At 41.4% G+C, this 21630-nt stretch overlaps 1 protein-coding gene across 1 annotated transcript in view; it reads left to right on the top strand.

The window, feature by feature from the left end:
• The first annotated feature begins 2727 nt into the window (after positions 1–2727).
• Positions 2728–21630, top strand: part of adcy9 (adenylate cyclase 9) — a 30739-nt gene continuing 11836 nt past the window's right edge. Inside the window, exon 1 of the mRNA XM_019258043.2 lies at positions 2728–6265. Within this exon, the coding sequence (XP_019113588.2) occupies positions 4453–6265 (1813 nt within the window). The 5' untranslated portion in view covers positions 2728–4452. The remainder of the gene's footprint in view (positions 6266–21630) is intronic.

The raw sequence follows: 21630 nt of genomic DNA, 5'->3' as shown, positions 1-21630 counted from the left end.
TTTTGGAAGCTTGGTCATCAAGAATAAAGATTTCTGATTCACTAGGTAGTGAAATTTTGTGTTTATTTTGATGAAATGATCAATCCTTAATCAAGTACACTCAAACAAGAAACTGGAGAGATCAAAATTTGTACCAGCCTGAGTTTTCCTTATTTTTCTCTTTCTATCTCTCTTCCTCTTGTGTATACAACTCCCTATCACAACTCAACCATCAGACAACACAAACCATTTCACTGGATAACAATCTGATGGTTCAATCTCTTGCTTTTGGGTTTGACAGGATGCTTTTGTAGCAGCAATGAACCAACAATTTGTTGTGAATGTGGAGAGGCATGTGTACTGTATATGTATATGTGTATATATTTTGGGCTGCTAGTCTGTATGTTGGAAATGGACTAGTTTTGGTAGTTGTGCACTAAGACTCTCTATGAACACACATACATTTACTCTTCCATAAACATTGTTTTGCATAGACTGTGAAGAGACTAACTTACAAATGTAAAATGTAAAGTTCATAATTATTCAAACACATTGCCAATGTTTATTAAAATCAATTAGCACACAAACAGACAGACCAGACATGTAAAGGCAGAAACACTGGGAAGGGAAGAGGCAAAAGCCTAATCATAACAATACAGTGCACAACTACACATTAAATACATTATTCAGAGTAAATGATTCATTTATTTATTCATTTTTTAAACTTATATATAATATATAAGATAATATCATGCTTTGAAACTTGCTATAAACTTGAAAGCTCTGTATGCCGAGACACCAAACCTCGGCACTGTAAATCACACATTGATGCGAATGTTGAAGGAATTTTTTGCTTTCCTCTCATAAATAATGAGCTCCTGTTGATCCCTACATGCAGGTGCAGCTGCATGTGCACAATCCCTCCCAGTATAATATTCAACTGTGAAACCACTGCACTGACTACAGAAGGCTGCTGATTAATATTTTTCTCAGGCTGTTGAAGTGAGAATAAATGGTTTCTCCAGGTTCTACCAGGCTGTGCTGTGCAGACTGTGGATTAATGTCGCATCTCTGCAAAGGCACTTTAAAAAAACAAAACAAAAAAACAAATCTCGCTGGTCCTGAAACATTTCAGTGTGCAAAACAGAATTCTGTTTTTATGTGCTGACTTTGTTAATTGAATATTTCCATAATTCATAATTACGTTAATACAACCCGATATGTCTATTACATTTACAATGACCTTGTATTTTTAGGGCACTTCGGCTTCTCTGAAATTTAATTATATCCCCCATAATTATATTTCTCTTCTCTGAAATTTAATTATATCCCCCATAATTATATTTCTTCGACGAACACTCGTTTTTCTTTTACTATCATCCCAAGGCAGATGTTTACAACCACACAGAATAAAGCAGAGTTTATTCTAAAGGTACAGTACTGTTAAAGATAAAAAGGTGGAGGGGCTTCCTCGCTGAACTGAAGGAGGGGGGTGGGCTCATTGCGGTCCAAAAAAAAAAAAGACGTCCCCACCCTTCCCCAGACACGTGCTCGTTACCTTTCAGTCTCTTTCTTCACCGGGTGCGTGCACGTACCTCGACTGTACCCCTCCCATCACTCTCATCTTTTCCTCCCCTCTGCTCGCCAAACACAGACAGCAGCGTCAAGTCAACTTCAAACACCAAAACGGAAGCACATGGAAATTATTTTCGAAATAAACGACAATTTCGTTTTAAATCACTTTCTGGGTTGGGGCTAAAATATGCCACACAGTAAGGAAACTCCTTAGAAAATCAAATGTCTGAAAGGTCCACAGACAGTTTAGGTTTTATTTGTGAGTGTGGAATCCCAATTAATGATTTTCACTCTTACAATGATGGTTAGAGCCAAGAAATTTTTTTAAAGAATCTGGAAATTATTTCACAACAGTTGCAAGTGCTGCCAAACAACTTGCAGGGATCAACTGTGTAAACATCAAAACAACTAAACCTTAACGGACTAGTGTGCAGGATTTGTGGTATCAACCTCCAGTGCTGGGAGATGCAGCCAAGTGCTAAAAACTGTAATTCCTTGAGCAGCCGCTTGAGACAGGCTGCAAAACTGAGTCAACCTCCATGAGCGCTTATATTAAAATGCCCAACTTCACAGCAGAAATAAATGTGTTTACAGCCTAAAGCAACATGGTGGACTTTGTGGAAGGGAACCTGCAGCATCTGTGAAAATAAAATGTCCATTCTAACGTAACAAAAACATAACAATGCTCATTTCCAGGTGATTATACACACATATTAAGAAATATAAAGAAATAAATCATGTACATGTATGCATATCATATTCAATTTCTGTCATACTCTTAGAGCCCCCTACATTTTACACACTGGACCTTTAAATGTTTTTGAAATTATGATTTTATAAAAGGCTCAACTGAGGGCAAGGGTTAGTTAGAGCCATGTAGTCTTCTTAGATGTTGCATGAGATTTGCATGCAGTCAGTAGGTTGGATTTGAATGATGTAATTTACAATAAAAATAACAATACATAGATGATCATGGCTTCTTAATTTAGCTGTGCCTTACGTTGCTCGGTAAATGGTGTCACTGAAGTAGTTTTATTAGACCTTAAACGCGCATGGGGTGGGTTTTATTTTGAAAGAAAAAAAACGGAAATCATCTTTATTCTGTTCTCTCTCTCTCTCTCTCTCTCTCTCTCTCTCTCTCTCTCAACACACACACACACACACACACACACACACACACACACGCACATCTCTCGCGGCTGGACGGTTGTCAGCGCACAGAAGATGGTGGCGGCTGCGGCCACTGCGTTACCCACCGCGCCTGGATAGCACAACATAACAACATTGCATGCAGGTGTCGACGCTGCTATCGCGCAAAGGTAATGGTCAGATAACGGAGATAAGACAATCTGATCTCTCTCTGTGGACGATGCAGGGATTGGAAAGGTTGGACGACGCAGCAGCCTTTAATTCATCATATTTGTCCGGGATTAAAGGGGAATTGTTTGGCATTGTGAAGATATTCTCTTGTGTGTCCCGTGCAATTCAATGAAAAGTGTCCGGATCAGGGCAGCACTCTGCTTTGACCTGTGGGACTGTTGGTGTGGGGGACGTGCAGCGTGGAGGTGGAGACCTTTTAATTAGCCCTACTCTCTTCGGGCTTTCGTGGTCTGCCCTTTAGAGGAGGGGGGACCGAGCTGCCCTGGGCAAACTTTACTTCAGAGAAAAGGACGGACTGGACCACACTTCACGTAGTCTGCTCAAGGCTTTTTCTCAGCTGACACACTATACAGCCCGGAGCCGGCATGCTCAGGATATCTGGACAGTCTCTTGGGCGCACTGTGACTTGGCGACATTTGGTGTGACTGTGGATACCAAAAAGCTACACCGATTAACTCTGAACCAAGACTGGTTGGTGCATAGCCCCGGAGGAGTGTGTTTACACACGAGTCACTGACAGCTAAGCTCTCGCAATATAAAAAAACCCCCAGCAGTTTATCGGATATTTTCTGCGCTCCGCTTCTCATGCATGTGTCTCCTTGCAGACCTCCGTGCAAACGATCCCCTCTGGGTTTGGAGACTCCGGAGTAGAAAGTCAGGAAAGGACGGGGCTCTGTCCACGGAAATAGTCACGATTAGGCCCTGCAGCAAGAAGCATGTGGGTATAAATAAAAGCTCTGATGGCAGTTTTTGCGCTCATGTTCCCGTTATCTGGAGTCGATCTGCGCCTTAAAATTAAAAGCTGGCCTTTTCAATCAAGACGGCAAACAGCAGATCTCGAGTCAAAGCAAACGCTGCGGAGGATGTGTTTTGGGTGAAGTTTTTCCTCAGACCTGTAAACAAAATGTGGTGAGGTTTCGGAGGCATTGCTGTGTATTCTCAGTGGAACTGAGTGGAACCAAAAAACTGAATGAATAAGCGGGACATGCCCCCAAACTGGCTGCAGCGCACGTAACAACACGTTTGATATTCAACACTCATATTTAAGGTCATCACAACTCAAGAACATTTAATTTCCAAAGTTAAGAGTTTCCGCAAATATTTTTCCAATGAGTGAAACGGTGTGTAAGCAGCAAACTGGACTTGGACTGGAACAGAGCAGACAGCGAGTGAACCTTGTAGTCTCAAGTGCGTCAAAACAGACGGGAATGTAGAGGAATGCAGGGATTGACGTCAAGAGGGGCAATAATGAACTATTCAAAATCTTTGAAAGGTCTGCTGGTGTTTCTACAGCCACTACTACACTGCTAACTGAGTGGACTTTTCTCCGAAAAGGTTTTTGTTTGTGCTCTCCTTTTTCATTTTTAATAGTTAAACATAATTGCTTCAGTTGTGACACTGTGGCCTCATACTTTGCCTTACTTCTTCTTCGTCTAATACTTCTACTGATCTACTTTGTCTTTAAAGTAACTGTCCCTTCTGTCCTCGTCTTTGATTTTGGATAAATTAAAAAGCAACATGGCGTCCCCCCAACATCAACAACTGCTGCCTCACAACACAGAAGTGAGCTGTGACTCAAGTGGAGATGGAGGCGTCTCAGTGAAGATTGGCAGTAGTGTCAAACAAAGGCATGGAGGCAGGCCGCTCGGTTCAATCGGGGGAGGCTTCATTGGGGGATCCAAGCACTGCAAGTACAGTATCTCCTCCAGCTGCAGCTCTGGAGAGTCCGGAGTCAGGAGACCGGTGGTCAAGAGCTTTCGCGCACATAAGAAGATGCCTCAGCTATTTGAGAGATCTGCTGGTCATTTCTGGGACCCAAAGTTTGACTCTTCGATCCTGGAGGAGGCCTGTAGAGAACGTTGTTTCCCACAGACCCAGCGGCGCTTCCGCTACGTGCTCTTTTACCTGGTTGCTGTTGGCCTCCTCTGGGGATTGTACTTTGCTGCCAACCCTTCTCGCTGTGACAGGACTGCCTTTCTCCTTCCCACAGCATCCTTCCTCCTTTTCTGCCTCCTCCTCTTCCTCTTAACTTTTACTAAGCTCTACTCTCGCTGCTACAACCAAGCATCTCTGCTGCTCATCCTTGTAACCTTCATACTGACCCTGGCCCCTCAAATCCAGACATCAAGCTTCAGGGACCCAGAGGCTCCCACACCTGTAATTGATGTGGAAGAGTTCAGTGGCATGGGGCCAACATACAACCTGTCCTATGACAAGCTTGTGGCAGGTAGCACCTGGTCCCCCTGTCTTTCTCCTGTCGGCACCTTCTCCCTCTGCATCGAGGTTCTTCTGTTGCTATACAGTGTTCTCCATGTTCGCCTCTATGCTTCTGTCCTGCTCGGGTTTCTCTACTCTGTCTTTTTTGAGAGTTTGGGCTGGCTGCACCTAACACAGGCAGGGGATAACTGGACTTTAGCTACTCAGTCAGACTGGGATACGTTAAGTTGGCTGGGCCCAGCGAAAGCTCTGCTCCACCTATGTGCCCACGTCATTGGCATCCACCTATTCATCATGTCTGAGGTGCGGTCACGCAGCACCTTTCTTAAGGTGGGTCAAGCTATCATGCATGGCAAAGATCTGGAGGTTGAGAAAGCCTTGAAGGAGCGAATGATACACTCTGTCATGCCCAGAATCGTGGCTGATGAACTGATGAAGCAGGGTGATGAGGAGATAGGTGATAATTCTGTTAAACGATACTCCACCAGTGGTGCAGCGGCTGCCATCTCCAGTCCTAAAAACCATAAACGCAAGAAAACCTCCATCCCTCGAGGCCAGATCATCTTCAGACCCTTCAACATGAAACGGATGGAGCCTGTTAGCATCCTCTTTGCAGACATTGTGGGCTTCACAAAAATGTCTGCCAACAAGTCTGCTCATGCTCTTGTTGGGCTTCTAAATGATTTATTTGGCCGTTTCGATCGACTTTGTGAGCTCACTGGCTGTGAAAAGATCAGTACTTTAGGAGACTGTTACTACTGCGTGGCTGGTTGTCCTGAACCCAGACCTGACCATGCTTATTGCTGCGTGGAGATGGGCCTGGGCATGATTCAGGCTATTGAACAGTTCTGCCAGGAGAAGAGGGAGATGGTAAACATGAGGGTGGGGGTCCACACAGGCACTGTACTGTGTGGTATCTTGGGCATGAAACGCTTCAAGTTTGATGTTTGGTCTAATGATGTCAACCTGGCCAACCTAATGGAGCAGCTGGGAGTGGCTGGGAAGGTCCACCTGTCACAGGCTACCGCTAACTTCCTAGATGACCGCTACCAGCATGAAGGCGGACAAGTCATTGAGAGAATAGGACAGAGTGTGGTGGCTGACCAGCTCAAAGGTAAGTGCTCTGTAAAAATATAGCATAAATGACCATGCCAAGTAGAGATATAAATGTTGCTGCATTTCCCAGTCTTACTTAATGTCAACAGCTCTTTTTTTTAATTTGGCTTGCAGTATAAAAAAGGTAGAGTTTGTTTGTACAAGAATAATATAACTCCAAGGTCAGCAGCAGTTCTACAACCTGGCTGCAACGGTGAGATTTATTGCTGCAATTACTCCCCCATGAACACACAGACGTTTTAGGCATTTTTAAGTTCTCAAGTTTATGTCCCATAATGCCTCTCTCCCCTCCCTAGAGGAGATGTCTACTTATGCCTGCAGTTTTACCCCAGTGGCAGGGGAGCATTTGCATTGGTCAAGGTCAACACTGGTTTTTAGCATCATGAATTTCATCCAGCACAGATGGGCTGCAAGTTTTGAGTCAGTTCTAAGTGTCCTTTGTGGCGTTAGTATTATGTGACTGCATCACAGACAGAAGCCATCTTCTTTTCCATCCTCCCCTCCACCCTGTCTCTACCCAGTCTTTGTTCTCTTGTTCAATTACATTGTCTTCCAGACGTCCTCAATGTGTCCTATTCTCTTAACCTCGCACTGAACCCTAGGGATTGCTTTACAACTTAATACAACTGTCGTCTTCTCTAATAGTGATTTGCCTGCAGCTTTATCTTCACCTTTCTATCTTGTCCTGTCCCTTTCTTGCTTCTAAACTACTTTACTGCAGTTTTTATTTGATACATTTATGCAAATCACCCCAGTAGAACTAAATATTGGCTTAATGGCTCTTTTCATCATTTAAGGCATGCTGATCCATTATCACCATGTGAAGTGACAGTGTCTGACTAAGATATTGCAGATGGTGTTCATCTGCCCTTTTGAATTAGCATTTCAGGTTTATTTTTGTTTCAATAGATGCTGAATGTGCTTCCTTGGAGCCTGTACATCTGATTTTGCACAGTGCGTTGCAGGCATGAACTGGTATTTCACAGAAATGAACAATTCAGGTGCATGCATTAATAATTTGTGCACAGAAACTATCAAAAGATTTTATACCTCTGGGACTTGTGCGCACATTATATTGGCCTGGAAATCAGTGCTCTTACCAGTCAAGAAACAAGGTCGAGTGAAAGTGCTTCTTGTTTACCAGCCTGCAAGAGTGATTTATTGGTCTGCATTTTCCATCATCTGTCCGATTAATGAGTGACTACCACTCTTGCTCTTTCTCCTTTTTTTTTATTGTGAGAATAGATGTGTTACCGACAGTGTTATCACCACCTCGTCCTCCTTCTCCTCTTTCTCCTCCACGTATTACTTGCCTCCATCATGTATTCAGTATTCCTCCTGAGATTTATCGCCTCTCTAGCTAGATCTGCTGTGCCAGTGAGAGAGCTGGCTGTCAAGAGAGAGTTGCTCTCCAGTGCTGTAAAATTCCCTCCACTGTCTGGCTCAGTCTCTGTTAATAACTTGGGTAACATTGCAGCCAGGCATGGATCTTGGCTGGGTCTTGTCCCTGTTGCCTAACTCAGGAGTAAATTGTTCTGACCTAGGCACTGATTGCTGTGAAGCTGTATTCTATGTATTTTTGATGTCTTTTTCAGTTGGTATGATGTTTCACTTTCTCACAAATAGTTTTTGGTGTGTTTTTACAGTTCCACTATAACTCAAGGCTGAGGCTATAGACTTTTGGTGTCTCATCCTGTAGGTACGCACATTCAAAAGTCCATAATTAGAGCTTCCCACCGTAATTATAAGCTATTTGTGGCTCATTGTAGCAGAGGTTCGCATAGGATGCAGCCACATGTGGTCAGCTGAGTGTTACAGACGCATCCTGTTGGCTCCTCTGCACTGACCCGAGGCTTCAATTGTGTGATAGCTGATGTTAAGTAAGTAACATCAACATCAAGTTAAGTAAGACAGTTAGACAGCATTTCAATTCACTTTGAATGTCTAACTAGTAATTATTTTCATTGCCTCTTCATCATTTCTCATTCATTTATTTATTGTCTAGACTTCAGCATTCACAAAACCTGTTGAACCTGTTGTGTTAAAAATTGAATCAATTTAAAATTTGTTCACAAATTGCTCTGATGAACTAATTGATTAGTTAAGCACTAGTTAGCATAGACAAAAATAAAATTCATTTTTATTATTATTGAATCTATTCTATAAAATGTCAGAATATACTGAAAAATGCTGGATGGCCCAAGATAGTGTCTTCAAGTAAAAGGTTTAAAATAAAAAATGTTCAGTTAACATAAATTCAAAAAAGTAAATTTAAAAAAAGAGAGAGATTTGATATGCTGAAAAAATTACTTAAACAAAAATTGATTATTATTATTTTTAATTGATTGATTTTTTGACATTTGACATTTTTTGATTAATTTGACATTTTATAGATTAATAATAAATAAAGGATTAATGAATTAACTGAGCAAATAACAATACTTAAAATAAAAATTAAAAAATCTTAAATCACAATGCAGCCCTTTTAAAGGATATACTGAGATGATCTGAACAGTGCAGCTCATAAGACTGTCTGCACAAGGTTTTTTGTGTGTCTTTGTCTCTATAAGGGGCTGCGTATGAGGTCAGACCCTGTTGTGTTGTATGCTTACTGGAAATGGGAGCTATATTGGGCTCTGTTTCCTTGGAAAATACCTGTCTATGTCCTTCCTTTTGTACTCAATGTAGAATAATGGCACCTGCGAGAGTGTCAGTATGGTCCTATTATCTTTCTGCTGATGACCTTAGTGATAATTCTTCTCTCAAACAGCATTTGTCTCCAGGGGAAACAAAATTAAATTATTTGTACGCGTAGCATTAAAAATTAAGAACTGCTTCAGTAGTTTTATAATAAATATGTGACATATGACGATGTGAAAATAATGTGACAACGTGAAAGGGAACATACAGAAATTTTTCACTTGAATCTGCAGCTCACTTCGTCTTTAAATAGCTTTATAGGAAGTTTCAGATTGTTTAGCTGTCTGGCATGCAACTTTTACAGCACCAAACACGAGGCAGGCACACACATATATATACATACACAAGCTAAAAGATAGTAGTAGACTTCCATTCGCCAAACGCAGCAGCAGAAGCAAATGTTTACTAAAAGGTTTTTCATACAAACTTAAAGAATGATGCTCAGTTTATCACAACTAGTTTTCACTGACCTTAAGTGGACAGAAAAAAAGTCAGTTATTGCATTGTTTAAAAGACTTTAGCCTATGGGAGTCTTCCTGTTTGGTATATATATCCTCTCTCCTCTCTCCTGCTGTGAAAATAAGATAAATAACCCAAATGAATAGTAGCTGCTCGACCTTGATCATCTAAAGAACGCTTTCATTCATTTGAGTGTCTGACAGCTCTTTTGTATAATTGCACAGCCCCTTTCCACTAATACTCATTATGTACATGGTTCTTAGCCTTAAGGTGTAAAGGATGTTCTCGGATTCAGTTTGACCTTTTTCTAACTTAACTGCAGAGCAAACCTGTGCTGGGCAGCTACGTGCAGTATATTCCTTACCGACCTGCTCTCCCTCTCTTTGCCCTGCGGGAAATTTCTAATAAAACAAGACTGTGTAATCTCCTTTGTTAAAGTGATTAATGTTAGTGATTCTCCATCATATTGTCCCACACTGGCCCAGTGTTATCCCAACCCCAAACACATCAGCCGCCTGCCAGCTAGTCATTTTTATCGCTGCGAGCAATATTGATTGCCTATAATGAGGCTGTCATGGCTGTGTTTATTTATGATGAGGCAAAGAGAGAAGTTTTCACATTATATGGATATCAAAGAGAAACAACCAAGGCCAGGGATTGTGCTAGCTATTAAACAGGAGATAATATGTATTCTGGTCCACAATATTAATTTGTTTCAATTCCATGTCCACCTTTAAGCCTTCAGAACAATAATTGATTAGCTACACTGGAATTGATTCGATCCCAGAGCAGAACTTAGTGGCAAATAGTTCTGGTGATGAATGTTCTGTGTCTCTCCACTCTGGCCCTATTACTTCATACTCTGCAGCAGGTATTAGTTATCAGGAGAGCAGTTTGTGCTCACATGCACACACATGCACGTCCTTTCGCTTACTCTGTAAATGCTGTTCCATAGGGATTCACTGTCAGTCAGTGTAGTGTACAGTATTTGCCTAAGGCTAAGTAGAGAATTACATATAATGGCTGTTACCTGTGACCTTGACCACGATAGATGAGGTTGGTTTTGAGGTGGTACTTGAAGGGAGGGATTGAGAAATTAAGGTGAGAGAGAACTAGACAGGGAATGTAGTGTGCCATCTGGGACTCCAATAGATGGTCCAATAGATGGTGGTACTAAAGAGCAGAACTGCAGCTGTATAGCCTAACCACCACTACTTTTAGCCACCATGTAACTGGACCTCAGCATTGAGCTCTAGTGTGAATCACAAGCAGAGAAAAAGGAGGCTGTGCACATTTAAGCCTCCAGATTTCACACCTAGAGTGCTGTGTGTCTATGTGTGTGTATTTGTATGCTGTCAGTCTACACACTGCTGTACTTGACAAAAAGTTAAATGGATTGGCCTCTTCACCCTAATATATACACAGCTGTCTTCTCCCCCTGCCAGCAATCAAAATACCTGGCATAATTTTCGTCTAGACTCTAGAGTCCAAATCAGTATGCACACACAGCATTCAGGCCTGCTGTAGAAAGCTGAGGGGAGCAGGGGGGCAATGGTAAAGTGAAGTGCGCTGAGTGGCTTACTACTAGGCAGGGGCAAGGTGGGACAGATGTAGAGCTGGATGGTTTATAAAGCCAGTGGTAAACAGATCCCAGGATTTCTCAGCATACTGCATTCAGGGGTATGTGACTCTTCAGACGCTGCAGAGACAGAGGGGTCTCTAAGATGCAGTGACCGACCTCTGCCTAAAACACCTTGACTATGTGTGGTAGATTATAGCTCTTCCAAGAGAGTAATGGCGTAATACATCACACCGCATTTTACAGTATCAGCCTGTACTGCTTATTATGGTTCAGCATGGCATGGCATTGTAGCCTGCAGCAACACAATCTCACCATTAATCATCTTTGGCCTTATCGTACCAAACTAGTCTGGAGAGCTTCTTCCCTTGTCATGTTCTACAAACATGGGGCCATTGTTGCAAGGTTATTGAAGGTCTTCAATGGGGTGATTAGCTGGATTTTATAGCTGCAGTCATTGAGATTATCTGCTGTGTCACACTGTTACTCAGCAGGATTTGACTACCTGTACTCGTTCACGAGGACTGTACAGAAAAGGTATGAGTACAAATCTTTTATGGCTTGCTGCTTCGATCCAGCAAGCGATAAAAGATTTGTACTCAGCAGGTGTAATGAGTTTCTCGATTAAGAGCAGAAAAACAAAGCATGTTATTCCAGAGGACGGCTAATAATGGTATCTGCACGGGTCAGTGAGCTTTGTATTGAAACGATACTCTTGGAGATTTTCCTCTAAACATCTATGTATCCTGTTGTGCTCCATTTAATCCTGACAAGTGTCAGTGGACCCTGCAGACCTCCCAGTTCCCCTATAGGGGACAGCTGTCCTATTGGCTCAGTGGAGAGGTGTCCTGCCTCTATCTACTCTGACAGATATGACCTAGGGCGAGGTGGATGAGAGGGCCTGATATCCGTGCCACTACTGTCTGTCTGATAAGGAGCTACACATGCGAGCAGCTGACACAGCTGAGTCAGTAGAACATGCAGCAAGCACATGTAGCATGTGGAGTACAACATGCTGTCTAGTACACTTACTTTACCCAGAACCGTCTTGCCTTTTTAGTTCAGTTTAAGTTAAGCACACACAGCAAATCAATATCAATGGCTCTGCAGGGTAATAATGTTCAGGTGACCTCTTAGCAGGTGTAGGGTGAAGGTATTCTCTATGGATTTTGATGCTGCTTACAAAACAGTGTTTTACACAGCCACGGCACTGTAGTAGAGTTGATGTTAGGAGTGCTGCGATATACAAATATTGATGATAATTGTAATGTTTAAAAGGTTTATTCAGTTGTTGTTGCACATACACATATCATAATAGAATGTAAATAATCCAGTGCCTCCAGTCATTTACACCTTCTTCTGTTCTTGCTTTGTGATTCACACTCCAACATATTGAGTGACGGTAAACTACTTTGATGCTGGTTGCCAGCCTTACAGTTAAGTGTAATTAACCTGCCAAAAAAGAGACAAAAGACACAATAAAAGCTAAAGATGAATTTTATGATATTTATGATGGCCTAGTTGGCATCGGCTGATAATATTGTGACTAGATATGTAACACTGTCTGATTGCAATGTTGTAGTAACAATTGTTATTGTTATGATATGGATATGGTGGATATGCTGCAGATATGCTATGGATATGCTTTTTCAGTTTTTATTTTTTTAATGTGACAAAAAATAGTGCCATAAAGTGCTACATTTTAATAAACTTATTTAACCATTCTAATCATCATACTATCACATTATTGAGTTGGAGTCAGAGCTGAAACAGAAAATTAATTACCAACTGATTTAATATTGTTTAGTTGTTTCAGTCATTTAAAAACAACAACAACAACAACATCATATTTTATGTTTCAGCTTCTCGAACGGGAGGAGTTGCTACTTTTCTGTTTTTATAGCACTGTAAATTAAATATCTTGCTGATATGATATGTTATGCTGATATTTATATCCCCCGGGGCTTCTGTTATGGTAAAATGAGAAAGTAATGTGCTTTGACTCCACGTATCAGCTGCTCCATTAGCTACCATTAAATTGGTGCAGGTGAGCTAATGTGGTCGCAGCCATGTATTTCTCCTTTGTGTGGATGTGGTCACATGACAGATATTTACTTTTCTGTATGATTATCACATAATTCATGGATGTTATGAACAGTGGAGGATGGAGGAAATCAGCAAGATAGTGTCCATAATATCTTCGTTATAGGTACTACTTATATTTAGTTTATAGTATATTTAGTTTTTAATTTATAGTTTCAGTGTAATATAATTTATAATCAGGCTCCCGAATATAAGAGCCATGTAAACATACTTACCAGTGGAATTAAACTTCTTTCACTGAGTAATCTCATGCCATCTTGATATGCTTTAGTTTAATATCAACAGATGCAGCCAGAGTTTGTAAAGTCATTTTATTGCTGCTCTCTCCTTCATTGCATACAGAAACCCAATCTGTTCTCAAACACTGTAGGAGTTTTCACATATGCAAATGTGCTGAGAAGATCAGCTTGTAGCTTCCTGCAAACATAATTTCCCCTCCTGTAGTCTGAGACAAAAATGAAAACCTAATAACAAAATCAGGAAAGATTAAAGAGCTTACAAGAAAGGGTTCATAAAGAGAGAGAAAAAAAAATAGATGAATACAGAGACAGAAAGATAGAGTTGGGCCTTCAGATTCATCCCGTTCAAGGTTTCACCTGGCTTACAGTTATGACACCGGCCTTAGCACAACATATGGGAAAGGATATTTCCCTTCTGCAGCAATACACACACACACACACACACGCCACACTTACTCCAGCATTGCTCCCTTGGCCCACCAAGGCTAATTGCCATGGCAACAGGCTATTGAAAGGGGTGAGGGTCAGCTTGAAACTGGAGGTTCTTTTTAGATGGAAGGACTGGTGCTCTGACCAGGAGAAAGGGGCCAAATCGACTTTTATTCAGCTGAAGTTCTGGCTGTCACATTGTGGTAAAAGCCAAGCGAAGGCTTATGTTTGTGTGAGCCCAGCAAGGGTAAACTGAACACATACAGCGATGCTTTTAAAGACCACCTACACAGATATAAATTGCACACATTCTGACTCTCAAAGATTTGTAAACCTTTAAAGTAAATGTGAAAACATCTCTGTGTAACTTGCTCTTTCTCACTGTATTTTTAGTACTTGGATCTCTAGGCGCAATGTGAGTTGAGCTCACATGGGGCTACTCTTGTTCTCCTCACAGCCGTGCAGATGCTCGGGTGATAAATTGCCATCATGAGTCATTGATGCATCCTAAGCTTTTCTTCTGTGTGATCAAGGGTACAGAAGATGCCAGCACTCTAGCCTTTTCTTACACTGACAAATGGAGTCCATTCTTAAGGTGACACACACAATAGCCCCCTCCTCCAAGCACAGAATCTCTTACACAAACTCACTTTTTTTGCACATTTACATTCAAGTACACTAAATACAAACACTCACACATGCAGCCACACCCTGTCTTGGCTGTAGTGACTTGTTAGTGTGCACAGCAGAAGTATGTGTGTGATAAATGATTGTGTGAATTATGAATGAGGGGAGATGACGGGGAGCCAATTTACCCTGAAGCCTGCTGCTGCACTCAGCCTCTACAGATTGCCTGTGCGTATTTGTGTATAATGTACATTAAAGTATGTAAAAACATTAACTTTCTCCTGCTCGAGAATGAGGAAGCCTCTATTTTAAAATTCTTGTCTCTCACACCCTCTATTAATCATTTATTGTTTATCATTTTAATCTCCCTGCTATTTCTTATCATTGTTACTATTGTATAATATAATCTGTCCCTGAATGATCCAATTAATGCATGGGGAAGCTGCAAATTTACAATAGATTTGCTAATTGATTGACCAATTAATTCATCAAGAAGTAGTAGTTTTGCATTTTTTTTGTAACCAAATGATTAAACTGACTCAAAAAAGATTTTTGCTAGGTTAAAAAATAAATAAAAAAGTACTCAACAGCTGACATACATCTGCCACAGGGGTATATCTGGATTTAGTGTATGTGGGTTCCTCTCCCGTGTCAACTTAGCCCCCTGCCTTAGGCTCAGCTCCCTCAATGGGCTTGAGGACATCCCTCCTGTGTCCCCTCCAGCTGTCAGCTTGTCCTCCATCCACATACTTTACAGCCCCAGGAATGCCCCATGCTGTCACTCCTAAAGGCCATTGCTGACTTACTGCGTGTATTTATGTGTGTGTATGTGTGTGTGTGTTTCTAGGTACCTGATATATTCCTGACAGAGGTCATTCCCCATCCTTTTATCACTTTCACTCTCCCTTCTTGTCACCTCTCCTTTCTGCCTCTATGTCTGTGTGTGTGTGTTTTTTTTCTTTTCTTTTTTTTTACCCTCCATCTTGCTGCTGTCTCATTCTGTAACTGTTGGGTAGGAGTGCTGCCTCCGCTGTTTTTGAAATGACACCTTCATCAACAAACATTACAGTAATTGCTTATCTTAACATAAAATTGTTTCCAGCCCTTCTTTCTATGCTTGACCGTGAGATTTAATGAACCTGTCAATTATGCTTTTTTTAAGCAGATGCAAGTCAACTGTGCAAACAACCATCGACATACGCAGTATATGATTCAGGGGTTCCTGTGGTGGATGCTGAGCTTATAGTTAGCAATCCTCATTTGCTCCTGATGTATCATTGGCCCGCTTTAGATAAAGAGTCCTCAGGGACTGGCACAGTGCTCAGCAGAAGATTCAATACGTTTTCATCATCAGCCCACATCATCAGTGAAGATGTTATTACTCAAAATGATGAGTAAGCAAACTCTGTTGTATTGAGAGAATGAGAGGTGGAGTAAGAGAGGGAGGGAGATATTTGTCTGTGTTGGCTGTTTGCTTTGATAATTTACCCGGAGCCACAAACTTGGACACTGTTGAATCGATGTAGGGAGCGCTGCCCATAGCTGCGGGTCAATAGCATGTCGAGGTTGAGATAATTCAGCATGGGATGAAATTAAATTCTGGTCAGAGGCTAGAATATGACATATGAAAATATGTTTTTCTGCTTTGTTTCCTGACAAGAACTTAAATAGAAATTGGTCCTTTTTATTAATAACAATTTACTTTTTTTAGATGTAGACAGCAGTCTGAACAGCCTGAGAAAGGTTAAGGGTCACCATCAGTATCTTATAATCATACATTTCCTCATGAAACACCTTTTAACGGTACACCTTTTAAAGGTTTACAGAATTATTGAAAGGATATAAAGTGAATGCATTAAAATTTGTTACTGTCTTAAAAATTCAAGTACTGAAGGAGATGAAAGAGGATCACAAGGTCAAAAATAAAAGTAGGAGGGATGTATAAGATGAAGAGATAAAATAAGAACTAAATAGGACATCTCACAAATGTGTGCTTTTAAAAGTAATGAAGAGCGATTTTACCCATAATTTTTAATGACTTGGACAGGAAGTCTTCCTTTGTGGGTAGAGAAAAGTCTCCTTAAAAACCATTAAAAAAACACAATATTATATGAAAAATGCATTAGCACAAAACTAAAACATGGCAGTTTTGCACAGCTCATAAAAAGTTGAGTTGAATAGTTGAGATAAATGATGATGAGAGTAGCGACAATAATTCTTATCCTGGAGTTTGGGAAGTACTGTCTCAGAATTTCAAGCTGTGCTTTAACTCCTAAGGGCTTGTCCTATCTTAAAAATCTTTTATTAAAACAAGTAAAATTTTGAATGAGGATGACTTTGTTTCTATTTTAAACCACGACTATGCAACACAGATCACCACCAAAAAAAAAGGAAAAACTGATTCAGTACAATCCAAAACAGACTGAGCAGGAAACAAATGAACTGGTCAGGTGTGTTGAATTGCATAAGGGGCCATATGTTTACCTTTAAAGCAGAGATTAAAAGAGGGTTTCATTCAGAGGAGCATGTATGGGTGACAGGTTTGACAGAGAAGGAAGATGGTGTAAAAAAGATGAGATAGAAAGTGAGCTTTTGGGATGATGTCAGCCATGGCAATTCTTGCAGAAAGGAGCCCTTAAAGCCTATGTGATGTTGAGACAAACTGGTATCGGATTAGATACAAAAGAATAGGGAGGATAGTTGGATTTTGGATGCCGAGAGAGACAGACAGTGAGTTACAGTGACTGGCAAAACAGGGAGAAAATACAGGCCGATGAGCAAAAGGTGAAGGGAGGTAGGGATTAAAGATTTGTAGAGGGACGTCAACTTCCTGCCAGCAGACCGTGGCAGAAAGGAGGCACAGAATACAAAACAAGTGCAGAGTATATACGAGAAAGACACAGCCAAGCAAGAGTTAAAGACTTTGGAGAGATGTCAAGTGTTTCTATTGTAGTGTTGAGTGAGCCGCGATGGGGCAGGATTAAAGCCAGGAAAAAAAACACACCGGCCAAATATGGAACTTTTGTTTTTGTGCCATCCCTGTTTACAGCACCGAGGGACAGAAAGGGGAAGGATATTGACAGATTTGTTTAATTGCAACGGGAAGAGAGACCTTAGTGTGGCTTCTTGTGCTGGGACAGTGTTTATGTGTTTATGTGCACTCTGACACAATTCACGGTTGAGAGATGTGTTTTTGTCCAAAACCTGAGAGAAAGCCCAGGTGGTGTGTAAGATATGCTGTACTCAAGCTTGTATAACTTCTACCACGAAGGTCACTGTGGGTTATCAGGAGTCTTTCGGTGTTTGTGAAAAACTATATTGGTTTAGCTGCGCTGCAGTGAGTTTGACATGTATATAGTAGGCATGACTAGGCATGAGCATAATATGGTTTAATAAGTGTTTTAGAATTGTTGTGTGCTTCACATGTTTAACATGCAGAGAGACATATAATACATATAATCTTATTGTTTGAAACATCTTCTCTATGGTATTCAGAAGACTGTCTGTTATTAAAAAAGCCTGTTGAAATGTCCTTGCTTGACATTCTCTGACAGAGGAGATAGTCTGCCCAAATCTGATATTGGGAATACTTCTGTCCACCTTCTTACATGTCCTTTAATGCCTCAGAAGTAACCTGGTCTGGGCCGTTAAAAAAACGTAAAGCTGTATCAAAAAGGAAGAGCGTGCCCTCTCTCACTCTCACCTGTTCTTAGCTCAGGAGAACTCTCCGCCTCTCCTTTACTGTCAGAAATGACAATGCAAGTCCCACAGTTCCTTATGAAAAATGCATATGTGTCATTCATGTTTTCTGACTGAATGGGTTCACTACCAGACAGCACACACACCATTACCAACCTAGTCACTGACTGACTCAATCTATGTTTAATTTCTTTCTTAGTCCGGCCTTTCTCTACTTGAATTGTTCTCAAAATCTCTGCAATCTCTACCTTATATCTCCCCCTCCTCTCCTCTGCGAACCATGCCACAATAATGAAGTCCTCCTAAACAGCCTGTCATATTGGACAGGTTTCCTCCTGTTCCTCCTGCCCTCTTCCCGCCAGACAGGGACAGGATGTACAGTATATCCCAGTGGAGAGAGAAGGTGAGGGCTGTTAGCTGGCAGTGCCAACTGGCATGGAGAGGTGCCCAGCCCAGCAGTGCAAGTTTCTCTGTGCCACCTGCTCCACTGCCCTCCTGCTCCGATACCTGGCCCCGGAAGGCAAACCTGTCATTATTGGAATATGTTTGTTTGTTGTGTGTATGTGTAAGTGCTGAACCAAGCATATCTGCCAACTCTCCTTCCCTCTCCGTTGCCCTCTTTGTCCTGCTGCTTTTATTAAACCTCCCTGGGACAGCAGCATTTGCTGTTCAGTCCCACTTAGGTTCAAATGGAATTTGAAAGTAAAAGTGTTGCTTTGAGATAAAAGACCAAAAAGTTTCATATTTATGACTACTATACTTTTTTCTTTTTGCTTAATTCATCTATTTTTCTATCTTTTTTTTTTTTGCTTCTTTTGTTTGCCAAGGGCAAAATTTTATTTTATTTTTTTACAATAACAATTTGGCCTTCCATCCTTTATTCTCTCTTTTTGGGTGCTTTGTGTATATAGGGTAGTTTAAGGTTGTGCACCAGCCGGGCTTTTTGTAACTGTGCATTCCAGCTAATTAATTCTCTTTGCTCAGGGCCAATGGAGAGTTGTATTGGCAGTGTCTGAAACAAAACATGTGTTGCATTCTCTTTTGTTGTGTATGTTTTTTTGATACACCCAAACTCTGAACCTCTTAGCATCATGCAAAGAGGATTTCAGGGGCAGCCATTGTCCCAGAAGAGCTCATCGGGCTATAAGGAGGGGAGAGTAAGGGAGGAGTAGATGTGATGATGTTATTTGTTTGCAAAGTGCTTTTCTCATGACACTCTACAAAGGGGGCTTGAAGAGGGAGATAATGTGACTGAGCTCTCATGGGGAAAGTTTATCTACTGTTCCCTCCCTGCTGATAGCACAGGACAGGACATTGCAAGTCCCAGAAGCTTCCACTAATGATGCTCTTCAATTAGCCCATGGTCACCAGAGATGGAGAGAGGCCAACACACACGTACCTGTATCACAGATCATTCAAGCAGATGTGCACAGACTGACAAATGCATAGTCAGAGACCTGAATGGAAAGGAACAACAAGATATCTATTGGAATACACAGCATGAAGTTTCCTGACCTTTTCCCCTGCAGCGAGGACTTTAGAGCACAGCTGTACTCTGTTGATGTTGCATCCACTGAAGTGTACAGTGGAGCCAGCTGCTGGTCTGGCCAGTTTATCAGAGCTACAATTTACTGCCAACAACACTGCAGTCTCTGCTGCCAAAAGGTTGGCTTGTGAAAGACGAGTGATCATCCTAGAATGGCCAGGACCAGGCACACAAACATCTGCAGACACTTGAACTTGTGTGACCCTTCATATAAACACACGCTGATAACATACTGTGCGCCTTTGCAAGCCCCTGCAATTGATTTATCTTGCTCTTCTCTGGCTATCAGGCCATGTGAAGTGATTCCCTGTAACAATCTGTCTGACCACAAGATGCAATCAATCTAACATAGATCCTCATAAACCTGTGAAAGGGATGGCCATGGATTTTTGTCTTTAAGCATGACCCTTGTTTCTCTTCTTCAGTCTGACAAAAGGGGAGCAATGAAGTGTCTGAAATCAAGCCAGCAACACATTTATTTTGATATAGTTTCAAGCCTAACGTGAAGTGGTGGAGAGGACAGACCACAGCTGATCTCCTTTGTTTCCGTCAGTTTTGAGTCTTATTTTTGACCCACTTTCTTTCTGTCTGTTGTTTCTGTTATTCATGTCTGACATCTTGTTTTTAATTGTCTTTTATGTGTGTTTTTAATTATTTCATCCACTATGAAATCTTTTCTGCTCTCTCTGCCATTCTCCCTTTCTCTATAGTTATGTGTTGGTGCACATATTATCTAGCTTGAACCACTTCATTATCTTTAATAAGCTGTTAGAGTGTTGGGGAATAGAGGCTGAATGGTCCAGTGATTTCTGTTTAGGTGGATTTGGCTTGGTCCCAGTTTCATACAGTTTTATTATTACTCAGCATTCAGCATTACTTTTATAGCAGATACAGAATTTGCATTAACCATGACTCTAAATATATTATTAAGTCATACAGTGTGACTCAGATGCTTCAGTAGTTTTGTGTTTCAGCCTAAAACGGATGTGACTGTCTCTTTGACTCAAATGCTACAATCTGGCTTCTAGAAATCTCAGTGAACAGACAAGAACAAGTCACACCTATTAAAATCTCTACCCACAGTCATGAGGAGAATGAGACATCATTTGACATTTCTTTTCTGCCCTACATACATTATTTCCACATATCCTTACCTGTGGTACTGACACAGGTTGGTAAAACACTGGTGTATTGAGGGGAAGACAGAAATAGAGACAAAGAGAGAGAGGGGGAAAAAGTAACCCTGTTGACCCATGAGCAGAAGCAGAAGTCACTATATGTCATGGTGGGAGAAGAATTTGATTAGCAAACTAATGAAATCAGTCAATGCAGTTTGTGTGCGTTGTGTGTGTCTGTGTCTCCAGGCCTGTCTTTGACACAGTCACATTTTGAGAGGCAGTCACTTTCCTGCTGCCTCTTCTGGCTGCTGTGCCATTCTGCATCACTGGTGCGGGGAATTAGTTCTTTGTTACTGCTGTTTACCGCCCTCATTTCCCATCCCTGACTCCTCATCCACCTGGCTCTCGACCCAGCTACAGTGAAGCAGTCCATCTACACCTCCACTCGCTGCGTGTATATGTATTTGACTGGGTGTGTAGGTGGTTGGAGGGGGTAGTTTTTTTTGTGTAATTGCACTTGTGTTTGCATAGATCTCTTTGTGCGCATGTTTTCTTATGTTTTGTGTACCTCTTGAGCTACTTAGTTCAGTATTTGCCCCAAATGTTATATGTGTGCATGTGTATCACTGCAGATGAGACTGTGTACCCTTGTGCTGTATGTGTGGGCTTTGCGTGAGTGTGCGTGTCAGAGAGTGGAGCCCCAGGGTGGCTCAGCACAGGCGAGGCAGTAGCAGGCCTGTCTGAAGTACTTAGGGCAGACAATGCTCAGAGCCCAAGGTTGCAGCTTCAGTGACAGTTGAATTATGTGGCTAAGCACACGGTCACAGGTACTTACCTATGCTGTTGACATACACACACACACTT

The sequence above is a fragment of the Larimichthys crocea genome, chromosome XII, assembly GCF_000972845.2.
Source record: "Larimichthys crocea isolate SSNF chromosome XII, L_crocea_2.0, whole genome shotgun sequence".
Taxonomy (NCBI): Eukaryota; Metazoa; Chordata; class Actinopteri; family Sciaenidae; genus Larimichthys; species Larimichthys crocea.
Note: the sequence above shows the minus strand (reverse complement) of the source record. Positions and strands in the feature narration are given on the sequence as shown.